General features: G+C 39.4%; 1 protein-coding gene and 1 pseudogene across 5 annotated transcripts in view; one reads left to right on the plus strand and one right to left on the minus strand.

Annotated features, from left to right (window-relative positions):
• Positions 1-12,138, plus strand: part of LOC111323087 (patched domain-containing protein 3) — a 29,195-nt gene that overhangs the window by 10,582 nt on the left and 6,475 nt on the right. For all 5 annotated transcript variants that reach the window (XM_022926374.2, XM_088738357.1, XM_088738356.1 and 2 more), the window contains 14 exons: positions 3,476-3,596; positions 3,960-4,206; positions 4,580-4,653; positions 4,924-5,043; positions 5,892-6,039; positions 6,716-6,813; positions 7,321-7,441; positions 7,925-8,048; positions 8,845-8,957; positions 9,146-9,208; positions 9,723-9,765; positions 10,105-10,171; positions 11,044-11,182; positions 11,591-11,728. In XM_022926374.2, coding sequence (XP_022782109.1) covers positions 3,478-3,596; positions 3,960-4,206; positions 4,580-4,653; positions 4,924-5,043; positions 5,892-6,039; positions 6,716-6,813; positions 7,321-7,441; positions 7,925-8,048; positions 8,845-8,957; positions 9,146-9,208; positions 9,723-9,765; positions 10,105-10,171; positions 11,044-11,182; positions 11,591-11,728 — 1,614 coding nt within the window. In that variant the 5' untranslated portion in view covers positions 3,476-3,477. The remainder of the gene's footprint in view (positions 1-3,475; positions 3,597-3,959; positions 4,207-4,579; positions 4,654-4,923; positions 5,044-5,891; positions 6,040-6,715; positions 6,814-7,320; positions 7,442-7,924; positions 8,049-8,844; positions 8,958-9,145; positions 9,209-9,722; positions 9,766-10,104; positions 10,172-11,043; positions 11,183-11,590; positions 11,729-12,138) is intronic.
• LOC148719698 (uncharacterized) lies at positions 12-1,648 on the minus strand (annotated as a pseudogene).

The raw sequence follows: 12,138 nt of genomic DNA on the forward strand, positions 1-12,138 counted from the left end.
GATATGCTTTGAAAAAAATTATGTTAACGTTTCCACCTCTTTGAGGAGTTCCATATGCAGATCAAGAGCTGAGCTAACATAGTGTGGCTCTGGAAGGTGATGTTCATTCATAACAGGTAGAGCAAATTCCTTAAAATCGTCACTGTAGTCAGGTGGGCACATTGTGGAGTGATCATAGAACTCCTGAACGTCATCCTCGTCTACATCCGTTTTGTAGTCATCTGTACTGTACAGGGGAGGTAGAAAAAACATGCAATCAGGTCGTCCCCGTGGACCACTGCTGTTTCCAAATTTGCTTGACGATATTCTGTGTTGATTCCACAACTCTGCCACTTGATATAGCTCATTCTTTAGAATAGGCATGAAGCAAAATCGAATGCAGTCAACATGAACTGGATCTGAGTCAATAAATAGACCCAAGTCACGTAGATCTTTAAAAAGTTAATCCACCAACCAGGACCATCCTTAGCTAGATGGGACCAATAGGCTTCAATTCTCTGATTTGCTGTAGACCTGCCAGTGAGAAAACACCCAAGACCTGCATCCTCGTCACTGTGGCTTGACCTCAGAAATATATGTACTGCAGCAACTATGCTCTTCTCAGTTCCGTCATCTGATCTCACTTTTCTTGATAAACCACCGACTTGTTTTACAGCATCAAGGTAAAATTTAGTGATAACTTCAGGGTTGTTATTTGTGGGACCAACCTCGAGCCAAATTAGCCTCCTTGAAAATCCATCGATGGCTCCATGCACACAAAATCCATAAGGTTTCAGTTTGTCATAGCCATCGATGTGCCAGACAAAGTTGGGCCCTTTTGCATGGTATGTTCTTCGGCGAAGTCTCTTCTTTTTTCTGCTCTCAACTCCCTCCGGATCCAGCTCTCTTAGAAGTTTTATGACTGTTATTCTCTTCACCAAGAATCCTTTCTTCCTCAGTCTGGCCCATATCTTGCGGTAGCCCACGAAGCAGCCACTGCCACCGAGCTCTCTCTCTATGATACTCTTAAGCTCATCAAGAGGTATATTCATGGGACGTCTTGACAAGCCTACGGTTCGAACTCGTCTTTTCAGCGTTGATATACTTATCGTTATTCCGTGTAGTTTTAAAAATTCCAGGATTTCCAAGTTGCTGTATCCCTGTTTAAAATAGCTCGAGATCAATTCCAACTGGTCATCCTGTACAACACTATTCGCATTCATACACGGTGAGTAAACTTGTAGCGGCATTTTCTTACTTCTAGAACACTGTTAACTGCACGTCTAAAAGATTGCTGCCATGTTTACTTCGAAAACTCCCGCTTTTTTAGACTTAGAAGCCCGGATGTGACGGATGAAGTACCAAGGGCGGAGCTTTTGTTCCAAAAGATCAGAATTGTTCTGACCTTTTGAAACTGTTCGGAGAATCAGAAGGGAACTGTGAAAAGTCAGAAGGGAACTGTGAAAAATCAGAATGGAACTGTGAAAAATCAGAACTGCGAACTGTGAAAAATCAAAAGGGAACTGTGAAAAAATCAGAAGGGAACTGTGAAAAATCAGAAAGGAACTGTGAGCCTTGTTGTATGAGAAAAAAAAGTCTCACAGAAATGAAGAATTTTACAATGAAATAAAAAAATTATTTGCAATCAACAGACCTATTTTCGATTATGGACACAACTAGCCGTTTTCCAATTTTGGGCCCTGGTAGCCAATTTTCGATTGTGGACACTAGTGGCCGATTTCCGATTTTGGATACCACTGGCCGATTTCCGATTTTGGACACCAGTGTCCAATTTTGGATTTAGGACACTAGTGGGCGTATAGATTTTGGACACAAGTGGCCTATTTCGGAGTTTGGACACTAGTGGCTGATTTCCAACTTTGGACACTAGCGACCGATTTCCGATTTATGACACTGGTGGCTATATGGAATTTTGGATGCTAGTGGCCAATTTGGGATTTTTGCCACTAGTGGCCGATTTGGAATTTTGGCCTCTAGTGGCCGTTCCGGGTTTTTGGCCACTAGTGAACGATTTGGGCTTTTGGTCACTAGTACCTGTTTTCGGATTTTGGCTAATGGTGGCCGATTTGGGTTTTTGGCCACCTACTAGTAGCCGTTTTGGGATTTTAGCCGCTAATGGCCGATTTGGGATTTTGGCCACTAATCGCCGTTTTGGGATTTTGGCTACTAATGCATGATTTGGTATTTTGGCAACTAGTGGCCGATTTTGAGATTTTGGGCACTCGTGGCCGATAGAGGAACAGTGAGGTTCCTGAACTAGCCTCTTGGTTTATCATAACTATTACTATGCGTTACTAATATTATGTCGCAGAGAAATCAACTGAATGCTACATTCTAATCAGGCAGCACAGGGCGAAAACCGTAACCTGTGAGCCATGGAGTAAAAAAATAAATGTACATTAACTAATCCTAAAAAGCTTTTCCGTTGTGTCTACGGTCCTCCTTCTAACAGGAATTCAAACTGCCACCTTGAAAGTCCGGGCAATATTCAGCGTGCCCGAGAGCACTGCCCTCTGCATCTTTCGCAGTACGTCTGTGCTTATTATTATTATTATTGTTATTATTATTATTATTATCATCATTATTATCATTATCGTCATTATTATCATTATCGTCAATACGATTATGTGATCCCTCCTAATTAGAGGTTGAGTGTCAATTAGTCACTATATTTTTGAATCAGCTTTCTCCTGTGGAAAAGGGTACTCATAAATATGTGGAACGTGGTAGCAGTAGCTATATGCAGTCTGAACAACCCTTTTTTTCTAATTGGAGATGTAAAGGTATCCAAAAGACCTTCACTTCTAGATTAACTTACTCCCGAAACTCATTAGTAATTCTCTATACTGTCTGTCAAATAATTGTCGTGATGTTAGTTGAGAGAATTTAGTATTGGATCAACTAATAATCCCCTACTTAACATTTTTCTTTATGCTCATCACTTGTCTTCTTGTATTGGTATTGTAAGGAGAAATCCTGTTTTGGTCATTCATGGAAGTTAAACGGTTCAGCCCATGCTATCACCATACCCAGGCCTACTCGGGGACCTTAAGCTGCCTTAAGTCGCCTCAAGTCGCTTTTGGTTATACGCAATGTTATAAGGGTTCCACCCTTTCCAATTGACCCCATTCACCCCACTCTAATAATATTGTGTTTATTGCAAGGGATTCTGTAAATATTTTTGAAGTTCATGGAGAGACTGTTGCTAATTTTGATTTTGTCACTCCCGTCAAATAAAATCGCTTTAAGTCGCCTTAAGTCACCTGAAGTCGCAATGTTCGCAATGAGTAGGCCTATGCTCGTTTTTTCTAATGTATCAGTGAGCGAGATTGAAGGAGACGAGACGAGCACATCATGATATGCTCAAATGTTTGTTAAATCACCTGCCATCTGCAAAAATGCACCCTTGAAGTAAGAAAAATTCACGCGCGGCTGACGCCAATTTATTCACTGTATTTTTTAACATGTCTTTCAGTGATGGAAACAGGCACAATTTCGGTGGACCCACGTTGGAAACGTGACCTGGAGTTGCTTTTTAAAGCCCAAAGAACTGCGAGCAATTTTATTACTTCATCTCTAGAAAAATGTTTTTACAGGTGAGTGACTTCAATTTTACCTTCAAACGTGGGTACAAAGTTCTCAAAGTTCAACAAAGCAAAAGATTTTAAAAGTGTTTTGGGCCTGACTCGGAGTCGTTTCAGCCCGAGCCGCTAGGCGAGAGTTAAAAGGAATCTGAGATGGGCCCAAAGCATATTCTAAATTTGACTCACAGAATGGGCATAATCTTCTTTCTCTGGTAATCTGGCACTGTGTCATAATGGGTTAGAGAGCTCTTGTAAACGACAAACTGGGCCACACTTAGAAATGTACAATGGTTGCATCTGATGTACTGAATAACGCATGTCCTGTTTTTTGGTGACGCGTGATATGTGATATGTGATGTGTATTTATATATTCAGATTGGGTAGAGTAGTTGGCAGCAGTCCATGGATCACCATCTTTATTTCATTAGTCATTAGCGGAGCGTGCCTCTTAGGTGTCCTTAAGTTTAAAAAGGAGAATAGAGTGGATAAGCTTTGGACACCAGGCGGTTCAACCGTACAAAGACACAAATTGTGGATACAAAAGAACTTCCCGGCGCAGATGAGAGCGTCCAGTGTGCTTCTTGTGGCCAATGATGTCCTTACTCCTGAAGTTATGAAAGAGGTAAGCAGCCAATAGAGATCAATCACTGCAAACTACGGCAAGAATTTACCGACTGAGGAAAATAGCTTTACTGGTCCAGTCATGGTGATGTAAGTCAACTGGCTTGGATAAATTTGAATGAATGAGAAGCTATAGTACTCCCTGGAATCTCCTCGAAAGAAACTTTGCAAAAGCCGTCATGATGTAACCTGTGTGCCTAGCGAGTTTGTTTGCGCCAGATAGTTTTTTTTTTTTGTCCCAGCTTAACCACTCATCTCTTATCACTAACAGACCGTCAAGCTCACAGAAAACTGCCAGCCACGCAGGACATCATCCGTTCAATATTTTGAAAGTGCCACGAATTTTCTTTTTTCTTCTATTACTTTTTATACAGGCTTTCATGGTCTATGAAAGAGGAACAAAAATTGATCATAAGACCAAATATTCCTGGGAGAATGTTTGTTTTAGGTAGGTAGAAATGCTGAGCTTTTACAGGGGATACCTGGATTTCCAGTTTGGGCCTTTTATTGGGAGCGGGGGGCGGGGGGGGGGGTGAGGGGGAGGGGAAGGACAGGCATAATGCATCATAGGGTTACCCCCAAGGGTGCTTTGTCAGGTTCTCACGACAATTGCTTACCACCAATCTTAAATCTTCCACCTTAGATCAAGTGATCTCAAAGAATGAAGATCTAGAGAAAGGACACATATAACGAGTTACTGACATTATGAAATGTTTAGGATTGGCCCGATTTGTTTAGAAAGCGGCTTGTTGGAGCTGTGGTCCTTTGACGAAACTACAATAAACCGTCTGACAAGAGAAGACATTTTGGAAAAGATAAACCAAGACGTAATAATAAGGTGAGAGTCAAAACATAAACAAGATTTCAAATCATGTACTTCTTTATTTCTAAAACGAGTAAGTAAGTTTTCATGTGACTCATGGTTGCTTGGACTGACTTAAACAAACTGGATTATAGACACAGAACTACGCCTTCTGCCTGCTAATATGTTAAATCAGTCAAGTTAAAATAGTTTTACTAGTACTGCTATTATGAATTGTTGTTATCAATGGTATCGTTATCAGAGCAGTTTTCAATTGAGTGACGAAAGTAAACCAGGATTGCTTTGGTTTCGCTCTACTTCACTCTGTGATTGGTCCAAAAAACCTCGCTCCACTCTCTCAACCAATCAGATGCAAAACTAACACCAATCACGATTCGGTAGTCCGCGTTTTCCCGCGCTTTAAGCAGTGTAGATGGTGTTACTTTGAGTTCTGATTGGCTCTTAATGATATTTTCTTTTAGTCTGATTGGCCGTTGTGATTACTGTGCTTTTGGTTTCACACTGACTCAATCAAATAGCGCTCAATTGTTACTGTTACATGTATTTATATTACTGTTACTTTTATTATCATGGCTGTATTATTATTGTTATCATTATTATTATTATTATTATTATTATTATTGTTAACGTTATTATTTATTTCATACTATTGTATAATGACAGATTTTTCAAACTTTAAACATCTAAAAACTGACAACAGGTTCTGGAACATTGCAGTGACTGAAAAAAGTTGTTCGCGATCAGGGAAAAATTGGAAAAAAGTGAAAATTTTTTATACCGCCACGTAGACTTGAGTAAAAGTTTTTCTTTTAAAGGGTACTTCTTTCGTTTTTTTTTTTTTTCTTCTCTTCGTAATTTTGCAGTCCAATGACCAGAAAAAAGTTTGAGTTATCAAAGTACCTGGGAGGAATCAATAGGAACTCAACAGGACACGTGGTTACTGCAGAAGCTACTACTCTTTTGTTTGGAGTCAAATTCAAACCAAAACTGAATGCAAAGGAAGGACGTTTGGTGAGTTATTTTTTACTGTTTTGTTATGAGTGGAGAGAGATACAGACGTACTGAAGTCAATACAAAACGAACGACCATTATTTTACGTTAGACTCTTATAACTGTTTGTTTAGTGCTTATCCCCTTAAATTGCAAGAAGTACACATTTTGCTGTTTATCAGCAGAAAATATACCTTCATTTTCCCGAATAGTTCGACCCATAAGAGATAAATAATAAATTAATAAATAAAAAATAAATAATAGATAAATAAACCCATAGCTCAGAACTTTTCTCCTTTATACCAATGATCATTCCTTTTGGCAAGAAAGATTCATTGATGACGATTTGAGCATGCGCAGTAACATTCGATAGCAGTAACAGACAAGCACCTGCACCTCTGATATCTATTAGCTCAGATTGTACTTCCTTTTACTCCAGAATCAACTTCGATAACAGTTATATAAATATTTGAGCCAATTGACAAACATAGTTTATGTGAATTTCATTTACGAGTTTTGCATAAACATCCACATTCCATTGCATTAATAGACAACTATTTTCACAAACGCGATATCCCATAGTTGGTGTAAAGGACAATAGGTTCGCGTCATCAGTCGAACTGCTCGCACAGATAAAAGTATATTTTTAATAAATGAACAGCAAAAGGTGTAATTAAATCAAACTGTTTCTTAACAGGAGGATAAGGTGGTCGAGAAATGGGAAACAGAGTTCAATAAACTAATGGACACGACTAAAACAACCAATGCGAAGCTTTACTACATGACAGAAGTTGGGTATGAATTTTTCAAACTTGTTGCCACAAGTTGCCAGTCGTTTTGACTTAAAGTTTTCTCCCTCAAACGTGTGAAAATTGACGTGAGTCAAGGGAGAGTAAAGGAAAATCCCCATGACTGTCTGTGTAGATAACTTTGTTCTAGACAACAACAAGCGGGTTATCAGTTACATACCGAAATAGTTGACTATTATTCACCAAAGTGGAGGTAAATATTCACCACTTTCACTAACACTGAGGTCAATAACTGTATTAGATTATACCACAGATTAACCACACAATTAGTTAACTTCGGTCAATGCACCGACAAATGGTGGAATTTTAACTTGTGACCAGCAAGTTTGTCTTTTTGGCCACTCGAAGGTGAAAATTACTTCCTAGTCACTTCCAAGCTAGCCAATCATCGCGCGCTTAACACAAATATTTTCCTGTGTGGTATTTTCAGACAGACCGTATATGAAGCGCTTTAAACACTTTGTAGAGCTCTTTTCTTCCCAATATCTTATAGATATAGAGAAGACGCAGACAAAAGTATTCAAGACGACATCGTTCTGCTTTCCTGTGGATACATCCTAGTTATTTTCTACGTTTCTGTGATGCTGGGAAATTTCAGTCGTATGAACATCAAGGTAAAGTTTCATTCCCTGACTTCTGTCACTCATTTTAGCCACACTTTAGGTACGTTGTTACTTGCACGGTTAGATGCTCTGAATGGAGCAACCGAAGATGGCGATAAGGTTATTTTACCCTTTGCTTCCTAACATCAGTATGCATATTCTCCATACTGTTCTCCATATATTTCCCAAGATGGTGACAAGGAGAATTTGTTGAACAATCAAGAGTTTCTCGAGTTGGTGATCATTTCCTTTATTCTCCTGACCTTAATGTGTGATTCAGGGGTGATATTGTAAGGAGAAATTAGAGGCTAGTCACTCTTAGTGGGTAAAAGTGTTCAAGGTCTCAAACGGAACAATGTCAGACATTGAATTCGATTAGAAAAAGTATTTGCCGCTGAGTGAAAGAGATGCATTAGGGAGTGAAACTTTTTAGGGTCTCTCATAAGATGCAATCTCCTACACAAAGTAATTCATTTTCTTTTAACCAACATACAGGTTTGGCTTGCGTTATTTGGGGTTCTTTGCGTTGGTTTATCTATTGGTGTGTCATTTGGAATAGCAAGTGCAATTGGAATTTTCTACGGTCCAATTCATTCCACATTACCTTTCCTTTTACTTGGTAAGTGGATCTAACTGTGACTGGTGGCATATGGATATACAACGATAGATACTGTGCCAGTGGGAAAAGATAGGAAAATATGGACTGGGCACTAAGAACCAATCTGATTGCAGGATTCGTTACCGTGCCCTCTGAGAAAAAAAGGAAGTACAGTATCTTTGTTAAATCTCCACTATATGGCTCCTCCGATTTAGTTTACAGAGTTGGAAAAAGAAAGGAAGAAAAACTTATTTACGAATTTATTTATTAATAAAAAAATAAAAATAATAGAAACTTTAATGTCATAGTAAAACTGTTTTAGTCGTGAGGTCAGTCACCTAGGTCTCGGTGTGACATAGCTCCAATTTTGCAGCACGCTTAAGGTAGTAAGCGTTTTACTATTTCTTGTGCTTGAGCCTGACGAGCTCCAAGAGTTGATAGATCGATAGTGAAAGGAACGTTGTGAGGTGGCTGTCTTGCAGCAATCGAACGACTTTGATTGGGGGCTCAACATCGATGGCTTGTTTAGAAAAGATATGGGTGAGCAGAGGCGAATCTAGGGAAGGGGTTCAGTTTGTATGCATTTCTTTTCGTTTCTCAGTAGTTAAGTTTATATAGATTATGTTGGTGAAGTACTTCTTTAGGTCTTTTCACACCCAAGAGTGACAAAAAAGGAACTTCTAACAACATCTGTACATTTTCGAGCAGAAAAGTGAAAAACGAAAAATCTTAACATAGTGGGTGAGCTAAAATTATGCGAAATGAACGGGAAACATTGAATGAAATGGAGTGAAAAGGCTAAAATGTTTGCACGCAGGTATTGGAGTGGACGACATGTTTGTGATCGTTCAAGCTTGGAGCAACTTGGCACCAGAATTATGTCAGACTCAATCAATAGCAGAACGACTTGGACTTGCTCTAAAACATGCTGTAAGTTGTTAGGGGTATTACTCCTACGACAATTTTTTTAAATAGTAGTGTGTACTTTCTATAGGTTCACGGCATCGTTAGCGCGCAGAGCTTAATTTCGTTTACCCCAACAGTCCAACAATTCATTCAGTACCGAGTTGCGCATGATCGCATCAATTCAGCTATACCATGTCATTGTTCTGTTTCAGGGATGCTCGATCACCATCACAACTTTGACGGATTTTCTTGCCTTTCTAATAGGATCAACTACGGTTTGTACTGATATGTATTCAAAATACTTGTAGTTTTAATCAGTCTGGTTTTTCCTTGTCTCCTTCGCTGCCGTTCTGTGGGATGTCATCCAACGCTCCTCCAAAAGGGGCAAGGGGGAGGGAGATGGGCTGGGGGGGAGGGGGGTAAGGCATTGTATGACATTCCAAAGATAGCTGCACAACAACTTAGTCTATACATGAACTGAATAAGCAGAATCTTACCGCGCGAAGTTAGAACACCCATCACAAACAAACGTAAATGCATCACAAAGAAACGTAAATGCAGAGGAAAAATGAAATAATACTCTTCTCGTTATCGACTTTCTTAAAACCCTTTCAGACGTTCGAAATCACAACCCAACAAGCTAATGAAAGTACGGAATGAAATTTCCCACAAGTCTACTTTTAAAAAAAACATTTAGTGAACTAGCACTCTTGGTTTTCGAAGTCCTTTTTATTTTTCACTTCTGCAATGACTACACTTATGGCCGTGATTCGTCTGTATTCATTGCAGATCTTACCCGCCCTGAGATCATTCTGTATTTATGCGGCAATAGGTAAGTGATTTTACCCATACTCAGGGGGATGGGTCGAGAATCGTCATGGAAAGCAAGCGCGATCCTTCATCAACGCCCTATATAACTTAAGGAACATGCAATTCCAATAAGCTATCACCACAACTTTTTTTTTAACTTTACATTCCTGCAGGCAGGTCCAATGTACTCAAGGGTTGCCAAGAGCTACTGACGTATACACGTTTCAATTTTTTACATAACCTCTAGCTCTCCCTAAAAAGAGCACGATGAGGTGTACCTAAACATCTTAAGAGATATTTTTAAGCAGTGCAAAACGAAATTAACCCATAGCGTTTTAAACATTGGTATCCATTTCACCAGGTGTTTTGGCAGACTTCATCCTTCAAGCTACTTTATTCACAGCACTATTGGCTATTGACGCGCGAAGGTAACCTCCTAGATGGAATTGTTTTCGTTCGCGTTAATCTTTTACACCCTAACATCAGTATGCTTATTCTCCATACTGTTCTTTATACATTTCCTAGGGTGCTGACAAGGAGAATTTGTTTTACAATCAAGATATATTTACTTGATCATTTATATTATTCTCCAAACCTTTATGCTTGATTCAGGGGTGATGTTGTATGGAGAAATTAGATGCTGGTCACTTAAAGGGGTTAATGAGTTAAGCTAGTGAAATCAGCTATGCTATGTTGAAACAAGCCCTGTAAATGTAGCATTTTACTTTTACCTTTTAACAGACCTACACATTCGCCTTCCGAGCGGTTGAATGATATTCTTCGCTTCTTTAGAATTGCAAATTATTACTGAATCACTTACAAGGTGATTTCCTTAAGATAGTTGCTCTTGAGCTGATTCATCCTTACATGATCTCTAGGGTTATTCACGTCATACTTGTCCTAGTTGCCTTGGAACAACTGAACAAAAACCGTGAAGGATTCATTCGTTTGACGGACAAAAGACGCACAAATAAAAATCAAGTGACATTTTTGCCAGGGAAACAGACAGAGAAATGTGGAAAATTAACAGAAAAAAAGAAAAACAACTTTGTCTCCAAAAATCGTGCCATCCTTTTTAATCAATGATACGAAAAACACAACACCAATCACGTCTTCATTTTTATCTTTGCCGCCTTTCAGGCAATTTGCTAGTTTTTTTCCCGTAGATTATCTCTAGCTCCTTGTGCTACCGTCCTCTTCCCTATCTTTGATTTTGTCGGAATGTACTCTGAATACCTCACTCATTTCAACAAGTACAGACAGAAAGCTTTTCTTTGTGTTTTTTTTTTAATTGATGTAGGCAGCAGAAAAGGAAAGATGGCTGCTGCTGTTGCATAACGCTACCGGATAACTATCAAGAAAGCTCACTTGCAAAGAAAAATTTTCTCAAAACGAGCATGGATAAGATTGGAGCAGCTATGCTCTCTCTCCCCGGGAAGGTAATGAGATTTTTTCTCTCTGTTCTTCTTTCCCATGCTGTCCCTCCCTGGGAAGGTAGTGAGATTGTCTTTCTCTGTTTTTCTTTCCCATGCTGTCCCTCCCTGGGAAAGTAGTGAGATTTTCTCTCTCTGTTTTTCTTTCCCATGCTGTCCCTCCCTGGGAAGGTAGTGAGATTTTCTCTCTCTGTTTTTCTTTCCCATGCTGTCCCTCCCTGGGGAGGTAGTGAGATTGTCTTTCTCCGTTTTTCTTTCCCATGCTGTCCCTCCCTGGGAAGGTAGTGAGATTGTCTTTCTCTGTTTTTTTTTTCGTCCCACGCTCGAGACGGTGCAGAAGTAAAAGATCTCTGTTTCATTTCTGAGTGTAAACCCTACCATTTTTCTTATATCGTAAGTTAACTTTTTTGTCAGGTTGCCGTCATCGTTATAACGGGAGCTCTCTTTGGTATCAACCTCTATGGAGCAATGATGCTAAAGCTGTCTTTTGATCAGAACCGGTTTTTGCCTCCTGACTCGATGTCTTACAAGTATACGCTCGCTAACAGCAAGGTAAACCCATAATATTGTAAAAAAAAAAAAGGTTCACTCAATTTCTGTCATTACATTTCTCTCCTGCATAACATCAGTTGGGAAACTTTAGCTCCACCCCTTAAAATCAGTGTTGCTTTGCTAATAACGTGTTCTGTACTTGATATTCACTCTCTCATTTCAACATTTGACGGGGGGGGGGGGCAGGGGAAGTGGGCATGTTGAAGAGATTAAGGAAGTGCGAGCGATCTTAATTTTGTCCTAACTTGTTTTTTTTCCCTTCCTTTCTTCAATTCCTACCCAATTCCTTCCTTCCACGAACTTTATAATAGAGAAACTGGTCTCGAAGTTGGTCTTTTGATTGTACTGTTATCACACAATACTCTCCATATGATTAATGTTTTCATTTGGAATAATAGCAAAATTATTTG

This window comes from Stylophora pistillata, chromosome 11, assembly GCF_964205215.1.
Source record: "Stylophora pistillata chromosome 11, jaStyPist1.2, whole genome shotgun sequence".
NCBI classification, from domain to species: Eukaryota; Metazoa; Cnidaria; class Anthozoa; order Scleractinia; family Pocilloporidae; genus Stylophora; species Stylophora pistillata.